The sequence below is a fragment of the Moschus berezovskii genome, chromosome 12 (assembly GCF_049115385.1).
Source record: "Moschus berezovskii isolate FMDL1 chromosome 12, NW_MosBer_1.0, whole genome shotgun sequence".
Classification (NCBI taxonomy): domain Eukaryota; kingdom Metazoa; phylum Chordata; class Mammalia; order Artiodactyla; family Moschidae; genus Moschus; species Moschus berezovskii.
In genome coordinates, this window is record NC_142471.1 from 63,648,694 (window position 1) to 63,676,095 (window position 27,402).

The 27,402-nt window shown below is 36.3% G+C and overlaps 1 protein-coding gene across 1 annotated transcript in view; it reads right to left on the minus strand.

The window, feature by feature from the left end:
* Positions 1–1,748: 1,748 nt before the first annotated feature.
* The window catches only part of TM9SF3 (transmembrane 9 superfamily member 3), a 65,486-nt gene continuing 39,832 nt past the window's right edge, over positions 1,749–27,402 (minus strand). Inside the window, exons 8-15 of the mRNA XM_055424987.2 lie at positions 25,333–25,427; positions 23,382–23,512; positions 12,845–12,984; positions 9,959–10,027; positions 8,978–9,124; positions 8,452–8,535; positions 8,249–8,325; positions 1,749–3,105 (exon numbers count right to left, since the gene is read on the minus strand). Coding sequence (XP_055280962.1) covers positions 3,038–3,105; positions 8,249–8,325; positions 8,452–8,535; positions 8,978–9,124; positions 9,959–10,027; positions 12,845–12,984; positions 23,382–23,512; positions 25,333–25,427 — 811 coding nt within the window. The 3' untranslated portion in view covers positions 1,749–3,037. The remainder of the gene's footprint in view (positions 3,106–8,248; positions 8,326–8,451; positions 8,536–8,977; positions 9,125–9,958; positions 10,028–12,844; positions 12,985–23,381; positions 23,513–25,332; positions 25,428–27,402) is intronic.

Sequence of the window (27,402 nt, forward strand, 5' to 3'; positions counted from 1 at the left end):
CACTCAAGCATACCATTCACTAAGTTCAGAAATCACCACAGTGTAATTAATTCCAAGGGCATGGGGCTTAATTTATGGGCAAGCTCCATACAATCCAGAAGCCCAACATGACATACTAAAGAATGTTTTCCCAACTTTCCAGTCACTACATTTCCACCTTATCCTACTCTCACACTGGCAGGCTCCTCTGTCCATGGGATTCTCCAGGCAAGAATATTGGAGTGGGCTGTCATGCCCTCCTCCAGGGGATCTTCCCGATCCAGGGATCAAACCCAGGTCTCCTGCATGGCAGGCAGATTCTTTATCGTTGGAGCCACCAGGAAAGCCCACTCTTGTACTAGGGTATACCTATTAACAATGTCACTAATGTAGCTAAATTTCAGGTGAAGCGTACTTACAGATACAAATCCCCAGTTTTTGAGAGTATTCAAAACTTCAGTTGCTAAGTTGAGCAAATGTTAACAAATGAAAGACAAATAGCATTTATGAAGTGGAAAAATCCTACCCTTTGATTAACTTAAATAATATATTTTGCTATTCTACAACTGAAAGCTATGGAACTAAACTATTTGTGGATTACTTCAAGACACACACACACACCACACACACACACACACACAAAACCCACCCCCTCTACAAAGTCATAAACCAATACCTATTTTCTAAAGGACTTTTCAAGGTGACTTATACTCATTTTAATGTATTTGGATATTACAAAATTATTTTTCAGTGAAGAGTCAAAAGAATTTCAAATACAGGTTAGTTTAGTAAAAGAACTAGTGTACCTGAATGCAGCTAAACCACTCATTCTTTGAAAACCCTGTATCTTACCTGAAAGATTCACAAGAAACAAATTCCATTTTATGAAGATAGAAGCTTGCCACCCAATTTACAATCTATCAGAGAGACTCTATGTTCTTGTAAGAATTTTACATGTAGTTTAAAAGTTATATAATATAAGCCATTAAGTACTAACTTTTAGTTCTTTTTCTTATTAGATCTTAAAGGAAGGTGTGAGAAAAAAAAGAAAATGAAGGAACTAGCAGGTTACACTTGATGTAATATTTTGGCTTGAAGAAGAGGATTTACCAACAGCTTTTGATCAAATTTCTGTTTGTTCATGTCAGTCATACTTAAGTGGTAAGAAATCAAACTTGCCACCCTTTATAGTCTTTAATGCTATATAATAGGATGCAGAGTCTATTAATTTACAGAAACATATTTTGTCATAAAAACACCTTATGTAACTCTGAATGGCATGAACTTCATATTAAGGTTTAAATACATTAAGGTTAAAATGTTTTGAGTCTTTCTAAAAATACCAATATACAGTATAGTTTTTAGGTGGTCATTTGCATAGCAAACTATTAAACTAGAAACTCAATGGTTCCAGGAAAACTTCACATTATGGACCGTTCCAGAAAGATGTATTCAAAATTAAAATTACTTCTCCTAGAAAACTGTAAGCTTTATTTTGCTCATCCTCTAGTACACTAAACCACTTTTACCCATCCCCACTTTATACAGTACACTGACCTGAACAGATTTTGTACCACAATTTCATTTGAAAGGCTTCTCATTCATTTTGTGACTGCACTGGATAATCTAGATGAAAGCAATATTGGGAATTTTAAAGTATGGGTCCCTTGCATCAGAAAAGCATGATTTAAAAAAAACCCTGCATTCGGTAATACTGTCTTTTGAAAAGATATCTTCAAATTGCAAACACATGTATTTTCACAAAACAATTTGGTCAGGAAATTTTATTTTAACAATCTAAAGCAGTAATGCTTTAGATGTTACTTAAGTGCCCCAGACAGGATTAACAAAATTAAATGTTTCTAAATTACAAATTTGGCTCCTGTAGGGAGTCTCAGGAAGAAAAACAAAAGAAAACAATCGCCCCTCCCAAAAGTAGTATGACACACACATTTTGAAGAAACCCCAATGTTTCATGCAGTGGTAGGCAAGATGTAAAAAGCCACCCAAATTCACACATTTCTACACCAATCATCATCAGAAAAAAGTACTCCGTAGTCAATCTGTACATCCAAATGCATTTGGGAATCTACACCTACATTACATTATTTAATGTTATATACATTTATTACCCACCCCCCTTGTTTTTAATAATTTCTTATGTAAAACCTTCATTCAAACCCAAAAAAGATGTAAGACTAACTTGGGGGGAGGGGGCAGATAATCACTTTAGACATTCAGTTAAAATGTAGTTTATCTAAATCTCAAAATGTTTAATAAAAACAAATATCTTCTCCATTTAACAATTTGCTTTCTAACTGTACAGTAAATTGCATTGTAGAGAGTACACCTCTATCTTCAAACTGTATCTTCTTTGGATGGAATTAAGATGTAACTGGATAGTTTTAAGATAAATAAATGGGAAGCTGGTCCAACTAAGATGACAGCAGATATATTACATGCAGGATTTAATATTTTTAAATTTTCTCTTAAAAAAAAAAAAAGGATGCAGTTGAATTGGGGGGCGAAGCAGGTCAAAAAAGAACCCAGGTTCAATATATAAAAATGTCCCACAATAGGTTGATGATGGCAGTAAAAATAAGAGAAAAGAGCAATCTTTCTGGAACATCATTTTTCAGTATTGTAGAAATACTAGTGCCAGGAAGATTTCTATTAATGTATTTTAGCATCCAAGTTTCCCTCTATTTATTTTATTGGAACAAATGCTTTAAATAAACTATTTGTCCTCTTCACTGAAGAGAGCTGGTCTACTTCATCTTTAATGAGCTAGTTTTTGGGAAGTTTAGCCATGTACTGTAGTAATGCCTACTGCATAAAATCCAAGCATTTGCTGTGAACAGTTGGAGAAAGCAGTCAGTAAGAACCTAGGATCAATGGAAATAGATGTTACTTTAAGCCATCCACGAAAGAGACCCACAAAGTACCCAGTATTAAAGCCCAAATCTCTTCTTGCGCCTTTTTTTTTTTTTTTTTTGCTGTGCAAGTTCCACCCCTGTGAAAGAGAAATTGATCCGAAGTTCCAGGCTGTTTTGGGTCTTTAGTCAATTTTCACATTAGTATAGATTTTTCGGACAAAGGCACTTGTTCCCATGTAACCAATTGCTCCTGTAAAGATAAGATAAGATGTTTTGAAACAGATACATACAGAGCAGTACCCATCACTTACAAACAAACACTAAATGCTCTCTGCTCTGGAAAGTTATTCTTTTTTCAAGACAACATCTAATGTTACCATTCTCCCTAAACTTACTAAAATAGTGTCACTTGTTTTGCAAATCACCTGTTGCTGTCATATACCAAGTCTGGTCTGATGTAACATTTTTACAGTTAAATATCAATCATTTAATGAATTATGAACTATATGAATTAAAATAATCTCTTAAAAAGAGAATAATTACAGAATGACAAAAATTCATTAAATGAAAAAAATAAATCTTTTAAAAATTTAAGCATAGATTATTCTAGGTTATTAAAACAATACTAACATGTTCTCCAAACAATATGATACACTTATGGATAATTTAGTAAGAAGTGACTGGGGGTTCTCTCAGGGAAGGACTGAGACCCATGGCCCAGTAGCATCTGAAGCTCTAGAGAGGACACATTTCTGATGGCTTCTTTTTTATGTTTAAATTGTAGAAGCTATGTGATTGGTAGAAAGGTAGGCATTTGAGGGCATGGATAAGAGAGACAGATAAGTAGATCAGGTATTTTGAAATGCTGTTTTTGAATAATGAGCCTCAAACAGGGCCCGAAATACCAAAATGCAGGGGTGTTTCTGTTTTGTTAAATTAAGTTTCTGCCTCTTGGCCCTTAAAAAGTGCTTGGCACATGATAGGATACTCAATAAATATCTGTTGAATGAATGAATTAACTGCATAGTTCTTTAACTACTAAGAGATCTTTAGAACAAGACAGGTAGTCATTCATATGATAGAGAAGATTCTCCACTGGATTTAGGAATTTACCATCAAAGTCTAAAAGTCAGTCTTCCGTGAGTTAATGATACACACACATACATCTAACTGGCTACCTTTGAACTAACTTTTATTCACCCAACTGGTGTATGCAAGGAAAAAATAAGTCTTTCTGCCTTTCCTATACATATGTAAACTGTACCTCAAGGGAACCAAATGGCTGATGAAAGGAAGTTTCTCCTTAGAGAAGTGTCCCAGCTAATAAATATAAAAGGAACAATGGAATGAGACTATTGTAACCACTAATTGGAAGAACTAGGCAGTAACTATCAACAGCTGCTAACCTCACAGAGACAACCAGACATTTAAGTGTCTCCTTATGAAAATTTACAAACCACCTGTTAAGTGTTCTTGGACAAGTATTCTTGAGTGTGATCAGGTCTATAGATCTAACTACCACTTTACAGGAAATACAGGGAGAAGCACACAGAGAAACATTAAATAACACCTTGGGGATACAATCAGCCTAACCCAGAGTGAAAAACTCAACAGGATTTCAAACAAACAAACCAAAACCTAAGTTCCTTAAGTAATTGCAAGGGAAAAGAGAGTAAATATCAATAGACTTAAAGCTGCTTAAAAGACAGTTTTACCAAGCAATGTATGGACTTTAATTGGATCTTCATGCAAACTGTATTAAAAAAGAAATGAGACGAGACAGCAAAAGAGACACAGTTGTATCGAACAGTCTTTGGGACTTTGTGGGAGAGAGTGAGGGTGGGATGATTTGAGAGAATGACATTGAAACATGTATGTTGTCATATGTGAAACGAATCAGCAGTTCAGGGTCAATGCATGTTACAGGATACTCGGGGCTGGTGTGCGGGGATGACCCAGAGGGAGGATAAAGGGAGGAAGGAGGTGAGAGGGGGGTTCAGGAGGGGGAACTCATGTACACCTGGGGCGAATTCATGTCAATGTAGGGCAAAACCAACCAATATAATATGGTAAAATAAAAAAAAAATAATAATGGAAAAAAAAATAAAATAAAAACATCAAAAAAAAAAAAAAGAAATGAGAACGTGTAGGATAAAAGTGAATACTAAGTGAATATTTGAACACGTTAGGAAATTAAATATATATATTAAAATATTATTATATAACTGTATTCTTATATATTATAGCTATATAATAATTATATAAACACTGCACATTTGATTATATACCCACATGCATATATACACACACACAAAAATATTTACAGCTAAAATGACATGAAGTTCGAAATTCACATCAGAAAAAAAGGAGGTAAAGTGGGAACAGAAATAAGACAAGACTGGCTACAAGCTAACAATTACTGATGTAAGGTGTGACAGGTACATGGGGACTCACTACATATATACTACTCTTTCTCTTTTTGTATGTATTTGAAAATTCCCCATAATTAAATATCCAAAATATTTTAAAAACCCACCCAGACAGTAAAGGAAACCTATTTTTGTAATAAATAGACATACTTGAAAATAGTGATAATTCATTTTAAAATAGCTATATACAAGTTCTTACAAGATAAGTGAAAATAACCATTCAGTTTTAAAAACCTGAGTTCTTTTTAATTTAAAATATCTGTAAAATTTTAGGTAGAATCAAAAATTTAACTGGCACAATACAAGTACTAGTCCAATAAGCAAATTCAATTTTCAAGACATAAAATACTGTTCCCTTTTGAGCAGAGATATGCTTAAAAGCAAAATAGTGTCAATCTGAAGAACGATTTTTCTTAATCTTATGAGTATCTCAAGAATAACCTTATAAAATATTACTTAAGGAAGAGACTGAATATACTCCCTAAAAAAATAAATGTCTTGGGAATAATACCAAACTTAATTTTTTTTAAACTAAAATGCTATGCTCAAAACATAAAGTCTGCAGTAATCTAATTAGTTCTCCCTTAACATAATTTTTTTCCTACATTAAAAAATAAATTTTTTTCTTTCAATTACTGATTGAAAAAGCATATTAGCAACATAACCAGATGAGTATGTATAATTTTTGTATTATGATGACATTTTAATCATTTCCAGTGTGAACTCATTCCCCTCCCCGACAAAAACAGATTAGCACTGAAGGCATATAAACCCATTAAAGAATAAATGTTGGGACATTGCCAGAACAGCAGGGAACTGTAAATGTGCCAGGACTGTCAGGCAGCAAGTGAAATTTCAACAGGAAAAGCATTCAAAAAATTTAGTTATTAAGTAGGGGCACTATGATTCACAATCAAGACTGGCCCCTCAAAGTCGTGCTCCTCCCCAACACTCCCCAACACGTCTCATATGTCTCACCACCTAATAACAGACCTGCATTATACCTGGTGCTTTATACACATGACCCCATCACAGACAACGACTCTGAAAGACATGCCTATGTTATAGATTAGAGAATGAGACTTAGGTTAAAATGCCCTCCCATGGCCACAAAGGTTAAGGGGCAGCATGGAGATTTAATCCAGGTCTCTTAGGCCAGTCTTCATTCCAATCCCAAAGAAAGGGAATGCCAAAGAATGCTCAAATTACCGCACAATTGCACTCATCTCACACGCTAGTAAAGTCATGCTCAAAATTCTCCAAGCTAGGCTTCAGCAATATGTGAATCGCGAACTTCAGATGTTCAAGCAGGTTTTAGAAAAGGCAGAGACACCAGAGATCAAATTGTCAACATCCGCTGGATCATGGAGAAAGCAAGAGAGTTCCAGAAAAACATCTATTTCTGCTTCATTGACTATGCCAAAGCCTTTGACTGTGTGGATCACAATAAACTGTGGAAAATTCTGAAAGAGATGGGAATCCCAGACCACCTGACCTGCCTCTTGAGAAACCTGTATGCAGGTAAGGAAGCAACAGTTAGAACATGGAACAACAGACTGGTTCCAAATAGGAAAAGGAGTACGTCAAGGCTGTATATTGTCACCCTGCTTATTTAACTTCTATGCAGAGTACATCATGAGGAACGCTGGGCTGGAAGAAGCACAAGCTGGAATCAAGATTGCCGCGAGAAATATCAATAACCTCAGATATGCAGATGACACCACCCTTATGGCAGAAAGTGAAGAGGAACTCAAAGGCCTCTTGATGAAAGTGAAAGAGGAGAGTGAAAAGGTTGGCTTGAAGCTCAACATTCAGAAAACCAAGATCATGGCATCTGGTCCCATCACTTCATGGGAAATAAATGGGGAAACAGTGGAAACAGTGTCAGACTTTGTTTTTTTGGGCTCCAAAATCACTGCGGATGCTGACTGAAGCCAGGAAATTAAAAGACGCTTACTCCTTGGAAGGAAAGTTATGACCAGCCTAGATAGCATATTAAAAAGCAGAGACATTACTTTGCCAACCAAGGTCCGTCTAGTCAAGGCTATGGTTTTTCCCATGGTCATGTATGGATGTGAGAGTTGGACTGTGAAGAAAGCTGATCGTCGAAGAATTGATGCTTTTGAACTGTGGTGCTGGAGAAGACTCTTGAGAGTCCCTTGGACTGCAAGGAGATCCAACCAGTCCATTCTAAAGGAAATGAATCCTAGGTGTTCATTGGAAGGACTGATGCTAAAGCTGAAACTCCAATACTTTGGCCACCTCATGCGATGAGTTGACTCACTGGAAAAGAGTCTGATGCTGGGAGGGATTGGGGGTAAGTGGAGACGGGGAAGACAGAGCATGAGATGGCTGGATGGCGTCACCGACTCTGTGGACATGAGTTTGAGTGAACTCCGGGAGTTGGTGATGGACAGGGAGGCCTGGCGTGCTGCAATTCATGGGGTCGCAAAGAGTCAGACACGACTGAGCAACTGAACTGAACTGACAGAACCACAGATTGCGCAGCCAGAACTTAAGCCCAGTCTGCAAGCAACCAAAGTGTATACTCATAACCAGTCAACTGTGCTGTCTCCTGGACACTTTTACCTCAATGAACAGGGGAACAGAAACTTCCAAACAAAAATCATTCAGCCAAAACTTTAACTTGTTTACACAATAATCTTTTCCCAAAAATCTAAGCTTAAAAAACAAAGGCAATTCTCAACATGAATGAAAAACTAATTGTGGTATGGGAAATAGTGCTATACACAATTAGTAAAAACAGGAAATTAAAGAAATCAGTGAGGTAATAAATTAGATTCTGAGGAATAGTTAAAAGGACTGAAATCAGATGTTTGAGTTTGTTTTAGTGTTCCTGATCAAACAACACAAGATTATTTCTCAGTTTCCAATTACTGTATTTTTCTGATTCAGATACACTCAGAGATTTACTCATGTTATTCCAAGAATTTCAGAACTTACCACACATTATCCCCAAGGCTGTGCTAAATACCGCCATATATCCAAAGTAAAATGATGTTTGAAATAAGCCATACATCCTGAAATAAAACCAAAAAATTATACACAGTATATCCATTTTTACTTTCAACATAAGGCCTAAATTCTAGGATTTAAATGATAAACTTAGTTTCTAAAATACAAAATGAGAAAATGTCTCCACTTACTTTGTTTTGAAAAAATAGTAGTAAAAGGAATACATGTAAACATAAATTGCAGTGGATGCAGCAGAAAGAAAACTTGTCCATTGCCTAAAGAAAAAAAGTAACTCTTTTGAATGGATGGCACTGAAAGATTTTAAAGAAAAGCATTTTATAAACATCCTTTATGATTCTATATATTTAAAAACAAATGTGTGTATAATGGCATTTAAATATATCAACAAGGAGAAAGCCTAAGAACTGGAAGGAGAGATCCTAAATTTTGTCAGATTTCTAATTACAAATGACCCTAAATAAACCATTTCCTTTTTCAAATGTCTCCTCATGTTTAAAATAGTGACCCTCATTAATACTCCCAATTTTTTTGACTATGATACTATTTTTTTCTCTAAAATCATCAATATTTTTATAACGGAAAAAACTCCTACACTATATTAAGAAAATTTGTATATAGATTTTTACTCCACTTGATACATTTCAAACGCAATTTTAAATTATATGGTCCCCAGCAGTTCTTCCCAGAAGTACTCACCACCTGTAATCCTCTGCATTCAGCAGAAAGTATGTGCACACGATGGTCACACAGACAGTCACAATGCACAGGATGACCAGCACCAGCATCATGAAGCCATAGACATAATAGATCTTATACGCCCAGAAAGAGGTGAAGATGAAATACCTAAATACAGCCCAACAAAGACACAGTGTTCCAGTCTTTACTCATAAAACTCACCCTGTTCTTGCTAAATCTCATTTGCACCTTAGTTATCACTTAAATCTCAATATTTTTCTTCCAAGCAACTTTCAACAGTTTCCCTTCCTCCCCTTTCATCTCTAAGTAAACTGAATAAATTAGAATTTTTAGGAGTGTACTATGGAAAAGAAAAATGAAAATAGCTAAAAATTCATATTTTTAAAATAAATTCATTTATTTTTTTGCATAGAATACTATACAAGCAATGCAGTTTATAAAACACCCAATTAAATTGTTTAAAAAGGTTTGATATGGTAATAATGCATAAAATTAGGAAAATAAAAATAATTAGGAAAAGAAAGTCTAAGAAAGCTCTATGCCATTTTCACAGGACTGCAAGAGAAAGGGCACTATGATTTTATACCAAAAAAGATCCTTTCCTCTAATTCCATTACACAAGCCATCATTAAAACAAAAAGGGTTTTTTCACCTCTTTTCTTTTTCTTATTTCCTTCTGCTTGTTAGTTACCTTATCTATTACCCATTCTTTCAACAGATATTTACAGAAGCCCTACACATATCAGAGAAGCAGCGAGAACAGAATTAAAGAGTCTCTACTCTCAAAGAGATGAGTTCAGTGAGGAACATCAGTAAAGGGACAATCATGACGCGCTATGACAGGTCCTTCACCAATGCACCTAAGAGGAGCATCTAAGCAGGACTCTGGGCGAGGGAAGGGGAAGCCACCCTAATTCCTATATCTCCTGTATCTTATTACAATGAAATCTCTCGAAACATAAATATATTGCCAAAACTTACATTTCAATAAAGATTGAGCCAAAAGGTAAAATTCCTCCTAGGCAAACAATAACTGCAGGCTCCATGAACCTGGAAAATATTAAAATTAACAGTAAACTTCTAGTATGATTTCCACATTATATTAACTCTGATAACAGGAGTCAGAATACTTGTTATAAATCAGAATACTTATTATAAAAATAATCTAAAGGACAGATATAAGCCAGTAAAGAGAAAAACAAAAATTCAGAGAGGCACAATATTGAAATGGGATTTCAAATTAGCCATAGTTAAAATTTTATAGTTAGAATTCTTTTTGGCATTAAAGCCCAAGATAAGAATTTCAGGAACACAAATTCTGGCTACTGGAAGAACTCAAGAAAAACTGTCTCCTCCTGATCCACACTTTCCAGTAACTTCTAAAAATTTTAGTCCTTTACTTATAGAAAGCCACTGGAAAAGAAAATATAAGTTTTGAAACCGACTCCCCCTTGTGAAATAATGTTTCCCAAATTGTGGCCTTGTCAGTCTCTTTGCTCATGCTTTCCTTGGTTCAGTAATTCCTTTTCCTTTGAATTATACAATTATGAGTTCTGAGTTATAAAAGAAGTCAAAGAATGACTTAAAAATAAAATTCAAACCTCATTCATTCACTCAACAAATATTTACTGATTGCAGTCAGTAATTCTCCAACCCTGAATGCCTTCCCTTGTCTCATATTTCTTTTCCTGCAAGTACTGGCTCGAGTGTTCTCCCTATAAAGCCCTTCCCAAGTCTCCCAGGCAGAGGTGGGTTCTTTGACTGCCTCCTGAATGTAACTCCAAGGCTACACTTACCACACTATACTGTACTAATTACTTATATAATTACTCACTAAGATTATAAACCCTTGCAGGCAGAAGCTATTCATCTAGGTATTCCCAGTGCCTGGCACAGTACACTGCACATAAAAGACAGCAAACTACCATTTCTGACATGAACAAACTACAAAATTGAGAAGAAATGAGTTTGACAGCTGAAAAAAAAATTAAAGATCATTTAATCTCATTTCCTTTCCTCCTTTTATAAAAAGACAAGATCCACAGAGGTTAAAAACGACTTGCCTGTCAGATCTAGGATGTGGATTTTGGTTCCCATATAACGACCTAGACCAAGAGACATGCGAGCCTTTTCTACACCTAAACGTGACCCACAGTTAGCAAGGGTACAGGTTACTCCTTCCTCTCTTTCACCAGCCTAGTGACCCAGAGGAACTTTTGTGATTCCTGACTAGTCTTTTCCTTTAATCTTATCCTCCTCAGTCATGGGTGAAGGAACATCAGGATATCAGTGGGCCTTAACAGTCTAATCTTGATTTGAAGAAGATAAAACTGACTTTAAAACACAGACAACAGATGTTCTCATAAGCACTAATCTAAAAAAAAGAAAAGAAAGAAAAAAGAACATGTGTAATTCCTAAGACTAGAACAGATCACTCTCCTTTAAACTATGGGGCTATTTTATCCAGCTTCCACTTCTGCAAATGTCTACATACCTCCAGGTCTTCAAAAGACTACTGTCTAAGTACCTGAAAATAATATTTATAATATAGCAAAATATATACGAACAGAGGCATTTCAATATATATCCCTTATTATGAATATGTAGAGTCTACCATATAGCTGTTTTAATGAGATGGGGAATAAAAAAATATGTAGTAAGATTGTTCTATTTATGTAAGAATTAGTAAAATAAAGAATGCAGCATAGCATAAATCAGCACTAAAACATTCAATATACTAATTTTAAAGGGCAAAACATATACACAGTGAGCTCACATTTTATTCAAATTTGAATTACAAAAATTAGAGATATATATTAGTGATATCTCATTTTATGTCCAAGGTTGAAAAAATATAAACCATCTCAAGTTAAAAATCCATCAAGAATCACTATTTCAAAACTGACTAAATGAACTATAAACTACGTTTAAACTACTGCAATAGAAGAATAGCTTTAGCTATTAAACAGAAATACCTGTCATCTTTTGTCAGGATTAAACCTTGAATTATGGGAGATTCTCAAAAACACATATTGTGCATAAAATGACAAAATGTATCTAAGAGATTTCTACACTATCCCAGAAGTGAAAATAAAGAATGTAGGTCAGTAAATTATGTGATCAGTCACGTTCAACTTTATGTGGCCCGATGGATTGGAGGCCGCCAGGCTCCTCTGCCCATGGACTTTTCTAGGCAAGAATACTGGAGTGGGGTGCCATTTCCTACTCCAGGGGATCTTTCTGACCCAGGGACTGAACTGGCCTCTCTTGCATCTCTGGCATTGGCAGGCAGATTCTTTACCACTAGTGCCAGCTGGGAAGCCCTAGCTCATCTCTCAATTGATTCAAAATATATGGCTATATGTGTGTCAATTTTGTTTTGAATAAAAATTGTGGAAAGGACATTAAAATCGTAAGCCAGGGATTAGCAAACTTTTTCTGTAAAGGCTCAGGTAATATTTCATGTTCTACAGGTAATATGGTTGGTGTCTGTCATAACTGTTTAACTCTGATGCTATAGTGGAAAAGCAGTCATAGACAATATGGGAACAAACAGGCGTGGCTATATTCCAACAAAACTTTATTTATAAAAACAGATTTGGTTTACAGGCTGCAGTAATACAACAGCTGCTGCGTTAGGTCCTATCTGCCTCTATGAACTAGTATACTGACCAAAGCATTTGACTTCTCTGTGAATGGCATTAATATTCAAAAAGTGAAATAAAGATACCATTTATTACTACTCCTAACAATATAAGTTGATAAACTTATAAATACATGCCAATTCTAAACGTTATGTATACGCAATAGGCTTAAGAATTTATATACGGTGAGAAGCAATCAAATACAATTTAGCATTCTCTTTACCATTTTTTCTCCGGTATGGGACGAGGCACAGCATTGACACGACAAGGAAAGTTGGGTTGACCTGATAGATTTCGGCCAAGTATTGTACCAACAAGATTTAGAGGAAGGATAACAAAAAAACAGATGCAACAAACAGCCACCTGTAAATTAAATTAAAATGTGTGTCATTACTCAGAGAACAATAATATTAACAAAAACAAATAAAAAGGATACAAGAATTTAAACGCAATTTGATTATAAAAGAAAATGTTTACGTTCAAAATGGGTTAAAATTGTGCAGAATACATAGTAATAGTAATAGGAAAAGAATGTGCTTTAAAATATTAGAATTAAACTAAATACAAGTTGAACCATATTTCCTATCAACTGTAGTTCCTGATATTTCCTATTCTTCCACACTGCCCCGGCCATAGTCCTTTTTTCTCTCAGTTTCAGCTGTCATGATTTTAACATATCCTTTATCTTTTATCATTATAACCAACTTATTTACTTGCCTATACTTCACTGAGCTCCTATTAAGCTCAAGGACCTTTACACATGTTTCCCTACTTCACAGGTGAAGAAAACGAGACAGAGAGGCTACCTGACTTTCCATGATCACAGTTTAGTAAGCAGCCAAACTAAGATTTCAATTCAGATCTGCCAGTCTCATTCTGTCTGCTCGTTTCTATTCTACAGTGCTTTAGGATCTTAAAAATAAGAGAACATCACTATTTATGCATATATGTATATTACTAAAATAATATGAGCATTTCTCTGCCTATTAATAATCCGAAGTCTAACATTACAGGGGAGACCATACAGAGATTCTAGAACCAAAGTTACGGAAGCATTTATTTTTGTGACTTTTTTTTCTTTTTTATATAAACTTGTATTCTTACAAAGACACATTCAAGCTCTTTCCAGCCAGCATGTAAATTAGGATTAGTTCATTCTGAACCTCTAAAACTGAAACTGAACTGAACCACCTCTAGTATTCTCAAATATATATTTTGGGGTTCTAATAAATCAAAAGTAAAAGTGAGAGAAAAGCTGAATGAAAACTGTGAAGAAATTAACTGACAGAAATGAAGAGGTATGGGGTAGAAAATCCACAGTGATGACATGAGAAGGAAAGAATCTATTTTGAAGCAACATTACTGAAAACTCTACATATTCATTATACCCTGATGTGTGCTTGCATGTGTTTAAACAAACCAAAGAGTATCATCATTTTCCTTTCAGGGAGTGATTAGTCACTCAGTCATGTCCAATTCTTTGCGACCCCAGGGACTGTAGTCCAACAAACCCCTCTGTCCATGGGGATTCTCCAGGCAAGAATACTGGAGGGAGTTACCATCTCCTCCTCCAGAGGATCTTCCCAACCCAGGGATCAAACCCAGGTCTCCTGCACTGCAGGTGGCCTCTACCATCTGAGCCACCAGGGAAGCCCAGAAAACTTGTACAAAAGTAGGGGAGTTAAGAGTTCTGACATTCCATTATAAAGCTCAGACTTAGAAACTCAAATCAGTGGTATCTCAGTTTAGATGTGTTAATAATAGGAATTTTTGCTTATATGAATAATAAGAAAAGGTGAAAATAAAAAATAGGCAGTTGTTTTAAAGATATTTTAAATACTAGGATATATTGTGAATTATACATATCCCATATTTGGGTGCTGAATTCTGTCTCAATTTTTGTTGTTTTTTTAATTATTATTTTGCTACCATTAAGTATATAAAACTCATAAATATTAAAACACTGTAATAGAGACCTACATATTTTCCCTTAATTTACCAGAACTCTAATTTCAAACAAGGACTGAAGAGAAGTTGTTGAGAAAACATTCGTATGTGGAATGACATGGTCTAGCAAAGCAGTTTTCAAACTGTTCTACAGAACCCTCAGGTCCTGCTGAAAAAAGTTTTAGCTAGGAATTCCACAAGCACTTGATTTGAATATCCTTTCGAAGATAGCTTTTTTTAAAAAATTATTTTTAACTGTAAAAAAAATAAGGTGAGAGGAGGGTCAAGAGGGAGGGGCATATGTATACCTATGGCTAATAGTTGATGTATGGCAGAAACCAACACAATATTGTAAAGCAATTATCCATCAACTAAAAATAAATTTTAAAAATAAAGAACAACAAAAAATAAACAGACTCAAATTAGTTTTATACCAAATACAAACAGTCTCATCAAGACATTATCGACTGTTTATATTTGTTTAATTCCCCTCTCCCTTTTCCTGACTTTAATATATAGTAAAAATGTGAGCAGTATGTTGGAAACTATTAGTGACTGAACTGTGAAATCAATTTCCTACTCCTTTATGTCCAACTTCTGGATGAGTTTTCGTCCAAGTTCTGGATGAGTTTACTTGAAGAAATACTCTGAGACTGCAAGGTGAGCTGTTTAAAAAAAAGAGTCACATGGAATTAAATCATCTGTGAAGTCAGAATTTTTCTCAGTACTGATACTCAACCAAATAAACTGGTTACTAAAGTAGAAAGTTAATCTTACCCCTTGATATTAGATCTGTATTCATCACAACTTTCTTGCCTTTATTAAACTTAAAATGTTAAGGTACTGAATTAGCAAAATGTATTTATATTAATAGAATCATGTTCATTATCTGCTTTCTTTCTTGAGCTTCTGAATTAAGCTTTCATTTAACTTGAAATTTAGCAACTAAGAGTTAAAAAATCATTAACCTAATACACTGGTGAAAACCCTGGAATTCAAACTAATATAGGGCCTTCCCTTAGAGCTTCCTAGCCTTTGTTCACGGATCAATGTAAAGTGAAAACAGGGAGGCGGGAGTGAAGGACTCACTCCAGGTTGAGGGCGTCCCCTAGCGACAAGAACAAGTTAGAAACAAAAACTGCGTATCACTCCTTAAAACCCCAAAGATGTACCAACTCAACTGGTCAACTATTCTCAATCTCAGTCACAAGACAAGACTGTGAATATTATTTTATCTTTGTTTCCAAACTGGCCTTTTAAGGAAATCTGTGGTGTGAGTGAAATGGAAAGGGAACAGGCAGCCTAAAATGTGCTATTTTGGAATGCTAAAGGATATAAATTTCACTGAGGGTGACAGACAGTAACTGCTGACAGGTCGGGTGATTCTCAGGCTTCCCAGGTGGTGTCCGTGATTAAAAAACCCTCCTGCCAATGCAGGAGACATAAGAGACTCAAGTTCGATCCCTGGGTTGGGAAGATCCCTTGGAGGAGAGCACAGCAACCCACTTAGTATTGCCTGGAAAATCCCATGGACAGAGGAGCCTAGTGGGCTATACAGTTCATGGGTCGCAGAGAGTTGGACACAACTGCATCGACTTAGCACAAGGTGATTCTCAGAAAGTATATCATCTTCTCAGTCATTATGTTTAGGTATTTCCTTGACATGTGCTCAGAGCAGACAATTTTTATCACTCCTTTCCTACTTACACATTTTATACCTTTATGTCTACACAAAAATTAGCTTCAATTTAAGCATGCTGACAATAATCTAATAATAAATAATAATAAATAAATAATAAATAAATAAATAATAAAACTAATAATCAGGACACTGCCAACTCAAACACAAATACTTACAAGAAGCCTATCTTATAGATATTTTCAACACTTCTCATTCTGATTCCTGGCAACTTCAATACCATAATACAAGAAACCACTGGATTTGAAGTTAAGAACTTATTCTATGCGGCTGGCAAAAAGTTTGAGCTTTTCTGTAAGCTGGTATGGAAAAATCTGAACGAATTTTTTGGCCAATCCAATATAAAGCTAGCATTATCCTGATACCAAACCATTAAAAAAAGACATTATAAGAAAACTGCAGATCAATATTTCTCATAAACATAGATGAAAAACAACATAAAGGACAAGTTTTAGCAAATTAAATCAAGTTCTATATAAAATGGATAATACATCATAACAAATTGAGGTTTATCAATGGAATTCCAGATTGGTTTAAGATTCAAAAATCAATCAATGCAATCCACCATATTATCAGACTAAAAAAAGAAAAATCATAGATCATTTCAAAAGGCGCAGAAAAAAATTGTTGCAAGAGCCAACCTCCCTTCACAATAAAACAAACTCAGCAAACTAGGAATAGAGGGGAACTTCATCAACCTGATGAAGGACATGTATGAAAAAACTACAGGTAACATTTCTTGATGGCATAAGGCTGAATACCTTGCCCCTAAGACTGGGAACAAGATAAAGAGCCTGCTCTCACCTTTTCTGTTCAACACTGGACTAGAGGTTCTAGCCAGTGCAATAAGGCAAGAAAAAGAAAAGAACTAGAGGTTCTAACCAGTGCAGTGAGGCAATAAAAGGTATACAGATTAGAAAGGCGGAAGTAAAACTGTTTATTCTTAGACAACACAACAATATATGCAAAAAGTCTCTGGGAATCTACAAAAAAGAAATGAGAACTAATAAGTGAGTTTAGCCAAGTTGCAGGATGCAAAGCCAGTATGCATAAATCAACTGTTTTTCTATACACTAGCAACAAGCAACCAAAATTTTTAATTTAAGAAATACCATTTACGAATAAAATAAAAAATATGAAATACTTAGAGGAGTAATTTCAATAAAAGCTGTACAAAACCAGAACATTAAAATCTATAAAACATTACAAAGAAAAAGTAAAGATGTCTAAATAAGTCAAGAGATATACCATGTTCATTAGTCAAGACTCAATATTGTTAAGATCTGAATTCTTCCCAAATTTATCCATAGATTTAATGGAATTCTATTCAGGTTTTTCTGTAGAATTTGACAAGCCAATTCTAAACTTCACATGGAAATGCAAAGAACCTAAAAAATCCAAAACAACTTTGAAAAAGAGCTGATTTCAAGACTTATTGTAAAGTTACAATAATCAACACAGTGTGATATTGGAAAAACAAACTAACCCAAATCAATCAATGCAACAACAAAGTAGAAAAGAAAGTCCAGAAATAGATCCACACAGATACATGGTCAATTAATTGTACTCTTCTCAGAACCTTTGAGAGATCACAAAATAGCACCCATCCATTAATCTTTGTCTCCATCCTTTCCTCACTGTGTTCATTTCTAATTATACCTCATGAATTTCATTTGAGACCCTTGAATTCTCATGACATTTTCCCAGTTATGGTAAAATATATGGATCATGAATTTCCCTAAGTATTTGTGAAATCTTTTTTCCTAAAACCTAGGGCACATTTCTGATAAATCCCCTCCCAAGGTAAAACAAACCTTAAAATGACAAACATGGCTCATGACCTATTACTTCTCCATCAACTATTCTACCCATTGAGAGACAAAATCATAAAGTATGATAAGTCACAGATCTATCAGTGCATTCTGAGGTGAATGATATTTAGATTGAAAGGTTATCAGTTTTTATGCTACTTTGTCTCTGTGAGTTTAAAACTCTGCAATTTGGTTCTCTGTCCTTGAAAACCTCCAAAATCATTAAGAATCTGAGATTTACAACCCAGAGAAGACTTTAGATGCCTAAAACATTTTTTCAGAATACCCTGGCAAACCTTTCCTCATTCCCAAGAAATCCTCACAGAACAAAAAACTCTGGGTATAACACTTAAATCATTTTTGAACAAATTTCAAAGGAAAAAGGTTTTACTTTACCAGATTCAATTTAATTTGAAGTACATTCTCTCCAACTCGCTGTAGTATCTCGGCCAGAATAAGCCAACTTCAGGAACAGGTGTGTTCATCGCTGAACCATCTTTGACCCCAAATTTCATTTAAATGCTCCCTTATAGAGTTTTGTAATATTCTCGAGGAATCATGCCTTAAGACTAGACGGTAGACATTAGCTTAGATTACCGCTACCACCCTCTATTTATGTTTCTTTTACCTTTAATAAGCTGCTAAGGTTGACAAGTACTCAACAAGTTTAATCTGGCATGGTTAATGGCTTTGACATACAGGTACATACGACCAGACAATTTGGGGTCCAGAGGCAAACTTCTCCCACTTTCAATCTTATCTTGGGCTAGTCCTGGGGACACCAAAACTCTGGACTCCAAGTGGACAAAATCCCCATTGTTCTGGTGCCTCTGCAGGGCAACACAGAAGCTGAAGTCACTCTTACTAAGAATGAATTGAGCCCTCAATTATGGACTCTCTGAGAAAACAATTAGAGCGAAGATTACCCAGAGAAAGGGCTCAACGGCCATGAGATCAAAGGAACAGGGATAGAATAAGCCTGAGGAAGAGTATACAGGAGTATCTGAAGACTGTGATTTTAAACAAGGGTATTAAAGTAGGGGATCCAGTTTCTCAGACATATGGGACTTGGGGACTTTACAGTTAACAGATTCATCCTCAGATGCTGAGAAGTAGAATCAGGTAAACACTAGAGACTGGGTTTAAAGTAGGACAGATAAACTGGCATAGGATGAAGCCCTGGGCATTGAAATTTTTTAAACTTCCAAGTGACTCTATGTATACCCAAGGTTGGGGACTATGGAGATTATGAGAATAATATAATCATTTCCTTCATAATGTCAACAAGCCAAATAACTTAAAATACAAATTTAAGTAGTTAAAACACTTAATGGACAACTAGGTCAAATATCTCAATTCTTACATTTCATGTTCTAAACAAATTCTGATACTCTTAAAAGGAAGAAAAAATTTTAGACCACACACCTGATTACAATCTGAAGGCAGTATTTCTTCACTACAAAGACCAGGACATTAAGACCAGGACATTGTAGGAGGATGCTAAGCACCACGGAGAAGGCAATGGCAAGCCACTCCAGTACTATTGCCTAGAAAATCCCATGGATGGAGGAGCCTGGTAGGCTGCAGTCCGTGGGGTCGCTAAGGGTCGGACACGACTGAGCGACTTCACTTTCACTTTTCACTTTCCACTTTCACTTTTCACTTTCCACTTTCACACATTGGAGAAGGAAATGGCAACCCACTCCAGTGTTCTTGCCTGGAGAATCCCAGGGACGGGGGAGCCTGGTGGGCTTCCGTCTATGGGGTCACACAGAGTCGGACACGACTGAAGTGACTTAGCAGCAGCAGCAGCAGCAGCAGCTAAGCACCAACAGCCAGTCTTTTATACAATAAAGATCAATTTTATAAACCATCTCTTGCTCAGCACAGAGTCTGCTACTGTATTTGAGTAATGAGTAATTATTAAAGTATCTAAAGGTAAATTACATTGAATGTTAACACTAAAACCCCATTTATAGAGTGGCAAAATTTAATAATTTTTGTGAAACAAAGCAACTTTGAAATAACATTTTCACCATAACAAATTAAAAACTTTATGATAAAAATTATAACAGAATCTGAATTTTAATTTTTAAAGCACTATGATAGTAATTCATTTGGCAGATCACCTCTAAGTAACTTGACTCTCTATATATAATTTCTGATGGCCTAGAACTACTATAAAGCAAATTATTTTCCAGTTCTCAACGTTACTAATTCTTCCACCCCTTTCCTAACCATTATCAGTATCTGTGGCTTGCAAAAACAAACCAAAAAAAGCTTCCAATTTTGAAGCAATCTGCAAAATATTCCTAAATAAAAATTATTAAACATTTAATAAAAACATATATGCAAGGTATCTCTGAAATACTTGGACTGTAAAACAACTAATCATCTGGACTTTTCTGAGACCATTCAATAACTCCCGTATGATAGAAAGAAACCCCAAACAAGGTTAAAATTCAGACAGAGATATGGGTTCCAGTTGCAGTTCTGCCATTAAATCTGTATGACATTAAACGTTATATTCAGTTCAGTTCAGTCGCTCAGTTGTGTCCGACTCTTAGCGACCCCATGAACCACAGCACGCCAGGCCTCCCTGTCCATCACCAACTCCCGGAGTTCACTCAAACTTATGTCCATCTAGTCGGTGATGCCATCCAGCCACCTCATTCTCTGTCGTCCCCGTCTCCTCCCACCCCCAATCGCTCCCAGCATCAGAGTCTTTTCCAGTGAGTCAACTCGTCGCATGAGGTGGCCAAAGTATTGGAGTTTCAGCTTTAACATAAGTCCTTCCAATGAACACCTAGGATTCATCTCCTCTAGAATGGACTGGATGGATCTCCCTGCAGTCCAAGGGACTCTCAAGAGTCTTCTCCAGCACCACAGTTCAAAAGCATCAATTCTTCGACGATCAGCTTTCTTCACAGTCCAACTCTCACATCCATACATGACCATGGGAAAAACCATAGCCTTGACTAGACGGACCTTGGTTGGCAAAGTAATGTCTCTGCTTTTTAATATGCTATCTAGGCTGGTCATAACTTTCCTTCCAAGGAGTAAGCGTCTTTTAATTTCATGGCTGCAATCAGCATCCGCAGTGATTTTGGAGCCCAAAAAAATAAAGTCTGACACTGTTTCCACTGTTTCCCCATCTATTTCCCATGAAGTGATGGGACCAGATGCCATGATCTTCGTTTTCTGAATGTTAAGCTTCAAGCCAACCTTTTCACTCTCCTCTTTCACTTTCATCAAGAGGCCCTTGAGTTCCTCTTCACTTTCTGCCATAAGGGTAGTGTCATCTGCATATCTGAGGTTATTGATATTTATCCCAGCAATCTTGATTCCAGCTTGTGCTTCTTCCAGCCCAGCGTTCCTCATGATGTACTCTGCATAGAAGTTAAATAAGAAGGGTGGCAATATACAACCTTGACGTACTCCTTTTCCTATTTGGAACCAGTCTGTTGTTCCATGTCCAGTTCTAACTGTTGCTTCCTGACCTGCATACAGGTTTCTCAAGAGGCAGGTCAGGTGGTCTGGGATTCCCATCTCTTGAAGAATTTTCCACAGTTTATTGTGATCCACACAGTCAAAGGCCTTGGCATAGTCAATGAAGCAGAAATAGATGTTTTTCTGGAACTCTCTTGCTTTCTCCATAATCCAGCGGATGTTGGCAATTTGATCTCTGGTGCCTCTGCCTTTTCCAAAACCTGCTTGAATATGTGGAAGTTCACGATTCACATATTGCTGAAGCCTAGCTTGGAGAATTTTGAGCATGACTTTACTAGCGTGTGAGATGAGTGCAATTGTGCAGTAGTTTGAGCATTCTTTGGCATTGCCTTTCTTTGGGATTGGAATGAAGACTGACCTTTTCCAGTCCTGTGGCCATTGCTGAGTTTTCCAAATTTGCTGGCATATTGAGTGCAGCACTTTCACAGCATCATCTTTCAGGATTTGAAATAGCTCAATTGGAATTCCATCACCTCCACTAGCTTTGTTTGTAGTGATGCTCTCTAAGGCCCACTTGACTTCACATTCCAAGATATCTGGTTCCAGGTGAGTGATCACGCCGTCGTGATTATCTTCATCGTGAAGATCTTTTTTGTACAGTTCTTCTGTGTTTTCTTGCCACCTCTTCTTAATATCTTCTGCTTCTGTTAGGTCCATACCATTTCTGTCCTTTATCGAGCCCATCTTTGCATGAAATGTTCCCTTGATATCTCTAATTTTCTTGAAAAGATCTCTTCTTTTTCCTATTCTGTTGTTTTCCTCTATTTCTTTGCACTGATCGCTGAGGAAGGCTTTCTTATCTCTCCGTGCTATTCTTTGGAACTCTGCATTCAGATGCTTATATCTTTCCTTTCCTCCTTTACTTTTCACTTCTCTTCTTTTCACAGCTATTTGTAAGGCCTCCTCAGACAGCCATTTTGCTTTTTTGCATTTCTTTTCCATGGGGATGGTCTTGGTCCCTGTCTCCTGTACAATGTCACAAACCTCCGTCCAGAGTTACCGCTCTGAAAAACAGTAACCACCTTGCAACTTGCATGTGTGTGTGTATGCGTGTGTACATGTCTGCACAAGTGTACACTAAGACTAAAGTCTACTCCAGGCCTAAAATTCTGTTTCTAGTAAAACGATAACAACTGGAAGAATAAAGAGACTGAGAGTCCCTCTATAAAGCATCAGTATTTCTGTGCTCTAGTTTTAATATATTCTAAAAATTTAAAACACTTCAAACTCTGTGATAACATGTAAGATATAAAACAGGATTTTAATATTTATAGCACATAAGTTATCAATATTAATATAAATGCTTTCCTGAGGTTCTAAAAATAGTACAGTTACCAAAAAGAAATATTACAGACAGTCTTCACTTCCTACCACTGCCCTCAACTATCACCTTAAAACACCCATGTTTCTTGTGTGTCATCATCCTTCCTCTGAAATATACTCACCAGTTTCCCTCATTTCTAATAAACAATACAGTGTTCTCTTTTGTGTTACCTTAAAGTTGATCTTTCACTTCATTGGTTGACAAATCAAGAAAAAATTTTCTTTACCTAACTTTCCAGGACTGAGTAGGGACTGGCTGCAAATAGTAAAAGGTAGCTGTTATACTTAAGGTACCTCCTAGTTTAGAGGTACCTTGGATGGACAGTAGACCTCATATTAGAATGCTTATCAGTCAGTCAGTCAATTCAGTCATGTCCGACTCTGTGCGACTCCATGGACTGCAGCACGCCAGGCCTCCCTGTCCTTCACCAATATACTCTCAGTTTAAAAGTAAGATTCGAGCAACTCACCATTGTTCCAAAAGGAATGGCTCTCGAAGCATGGTAATAAATGGCTATAAAATTGATGAAGAAGGCAGTGCCACACACCATAGCTGGGATGAGGAATGCACCAATGAACATCTGCTTTATCCATCTCCTTCCTGAAAGAAAAGGGAAACTGTAACAATCAGAGAAGCTAGGTAGACAGACGAGCATCAAAGTCTCGAAAGGTGGCCATTTCTCTTATTAAGTTCCAACTCTTTTCTGGCATTCTCTTATCCTACACTTTCAATGTAAAACATGAACATGATCAGCTCTCCTCAGGAGACTGTCCATCAGAAAATAACCTTTAGATTACTCTTGGTAAGATCTGATACTCCTAGGCTTAAGTCTAAACTCTGTCAACTTTCAAGAACAAGTGTAGTAAAGTTAAGTTTGGTTGGGTGTTCTTCACTTGCAATCGGACTAAAAGCGAATTTATATGTTCAATTTCCTGTTTTGAGTAACCTGTTCCTCCTGTGGAAACTTTTCTAGAGACCATTAACTGTACAGCTCTTAGCCTAACTAGTTTTCAGATCAAATTCAAAGCAGGCATTACCTCAGGCATCCTTACTTCCTCAGGATGGTAGACATGCGTGCTAAGACTCAGTCCCCTATCTAGAGGGAGAACAGAAAAACTGAACAGCTAACTAAAATAGTCAGGAATCTGCAATGATACTCCTTCAGGCAATCCAAAGAATTATCTCTGTTTATAGTATAGACCACATTAAGTCTGACAGGACCAGTTTTTTTTAAAAGCCATGGTAAACTAGGATATCCTGGGGGAATTTTAAATGATCCTGTGCTCTGAGCTCCTTCCGCCAATATGTCTAGCCTACTAAAAGAAGGGCAGGATCCTCTAATGCTGACACTGCTTAGGAAGGGCTGGGAAAATCACATTAGGAAGCCTCTATCCTGAGGAATATAATTTTAACATCTTTCAACAACCTTTCATTCATAAACTGAAATATGCAAATCTACTACTTTTATCACTTTTCTTACCCCCCAAAATTATAGGAAAAACAAAGGAACTTAAAGACCTTAAATGCCATCTCAGAAAGAAACACCAAGAGACAGAAACCTCACATCATACATGAACACCCATCATTTTCAGGTCACAATAATAAAGAAGCAAGGGGATATTTCAGATGAAGCTCCCTTAGCAAAAGATTGTGACAGAAAATCTTTCTGCAGGATCCTTTGATGAGTATTTAAGGGTCAACAGAAATAAATAGCTTTCCTTCTTATTAGCCTTCTACTGCCCAGACATATATCCATAAACCATGAAACATGCCTTTCTGTTCCGCTGTAAAGCTACAGAGTCTATGAGGAAGCCTCCCGTGGAGCACTACTAGAGAATTAGACACCTCAAAGCAAAATAATATTAATAACTTAAATACACTCTCTCCCACAGCTTCCTCAGGCCTAACTTCACAGTGGACAATGAAGATAATCTACTGCTGCTGCTAAGTCACTTCAGTCGTGTCCAACTCTGTGAGATCCCATAGACAGCAGCCCACCAGGCTCCCCCGTCCCCGGGATTCTCCAGGCAAGAACAGTGGAGTGGGTTGCCATTTCCTTCTCCAACGCGTGAAAGTGAAAAGTCAAAGTAAAGTCGCTCAGTCGTGTCCGACTCTTAGCGACCCCATGGACCGCAGCCCACCAGGCTCCTCCATCCATGGGATTTTCCAGGCAAGAGTACTGGAGTGGGGTGCCATTGCCTTCTCCGGATAATCTACTAATTATTCATAATTTTAGGAAATAAAATGTAAGGATTCCATAAAAAGCAGATGAGAACATGTAACAGGTTTGGTAGAGATTATGTGAAACTGGATAACAAACAACTTTAAAATGGCTGTACTGCCCATTTTAAACTCCATATACCTCACAGTCAAATAGTAGCATCTGTAATTAAAAACATAAACAGTAACTCAGAAATTACCTCCTTGTCTAGCATACAGACTTCCTCCAAAATAACCATTCACTGGAGATGTAGCAGCATAGACAAATATGGCTGTACTGAGCATTGAGCCCCTCCTAAAAAGGCAAAACAACATATATAATAACTAAAACCAATGATTTAAAGAAAATATCATATCACATTAACATCAGTTTAATATCAAAGACAAATTTAGCAGTAACAGAAAAAATGCATTCCTGGACTGCAGCGGGCCTCAAAAGGTTGCCCAGTAAATGAATTTCTAGTTAAAACTGCATGTAAATGGTAACAGACTGATCCTACTTTTTTTTAATTTGAAGTTAAATTTCATAATATTCCTAACAAACATTTCACATTTCTTTGGCAAACATACTAGAAGCTGGCACTAAAACTGTTTCGCAACCTTATGAACCAATCGCATCACATGGCAAAGAATATTCATCTGTTAAGAAAATTAATTAGAATATTTCTCTTTATAGTTTAACTGCCTGCTGACAGAAATAAAATGGAAGTACTGTAACCTATATTACTACTATTACTTCAAATGGTATAGTACTGAGACTTCTATTTAGTTTCCCATATACTGTTAAAATTGTTTTTAAAAATCCATAGGTCGACAAATCAACATTAACTCAGATCAATAATTTCTAACCTTTTCTTCCAGTAATGCTATCCAGGCAATACAGATCAACTCTCCTATTGAACAAAACTGGACAAAAATATTTTAAATGCCTAATTGCAAAGAGAAATATTAAAATAATAAAATGACAGCATCATCTTTCATAATATAGAAATGTACTTAACTAAAAATAAAGACCATTTCTGAAACTCACCACAACTAGGAAGGTAAAAGTCTTTAAACAGAACATATAGCCTTGTTAATCTGAGTTAAAGAGTACTCTTTTAAACACAACTTACAAGAATATCACACTAATGTGTGTTCTAGAAGGATACACAACTTTCAAAAATTAACCATCTGCTGGATAATAATTATTACATTCTATTGCCCGTCTCTGTAGACTTACAAAGGCACCATACAGTCTTGAAACATGTACCACTTTTCTGCTCACTTAAGCTCAATTTCTTAACGTGTATGTTAAAACACTATATAATATTCAATTACATAAATTTATAGCTAAATAGAAACGTGGCAGCAATATGTTTGTTTCCCATGTTTAAAAGATCGTGGGTCTCTCAAAGTTAGTCAGTTTGAAAAGCCAAATTTGTTTTTTCAAGAATACAATTAAACATTGCAAGTACGAACTTCTTTTTCCAGACTCATTAACAAATTGATCTATTTTGCTTATTACCAGGTACGTGGATACTGACACAGACACTGACAGCTCAGGCTGCTGTCATGTGACTAGGAGTCCAAAATGACTAGAGTTAAATTAGAAGTCCCAGAGAGATTTCCACTAAGCGGAATTGTGCGAGTAAGTTACAGTTTTAAAAATCAGATATACCCTTGCACCTCTTTGTTCATAAATATCTTATGGGCATTTTCCACCCAAAATAGACCACTTTCATCTGCAATGAAGAAACCTACTGAAGTAAAGAACCATCCTTGCTCATCTCTCTAAGACTGGGGGTGGGGGGAGAGAGGGTGATATCTAAGTAGCTGCCATCCCACCACTGCAGAGCATTTTATCAGACTTACTCATACCCTCTCAAACACCATGCTTTCTCCAAGGTTAATATCACACTAATTGGCACATCCACATTGATGCTGATCTTCTATCTATCTAAGTATTTTCTTCTTCCCTGATTGCCATGATCATCATTGAACAAAGTAATTTTCACAGGTTATACATTTTATCTGCTTTTTATCCTCTAGAATCCTTGAGATATCTACTCCTGGAGTGAGTCTTAAAAATTTTACATGCAAGTTTTTTCATTTTCTCATCACTATGCATTTTTATTATCTCTTATCTTCTTATCTAGAGCACTGAAGGTTAAGAGGCAAGTTCTGGAGTCAGAGTGAAAGTGGTGAGTGTCAGTTGCTCAGTCGTGTCTGACTATTAGCAACCCCATGGACTGTAGTCCTCCAGGCTCCTCTGTCCATAGGATTTTCCA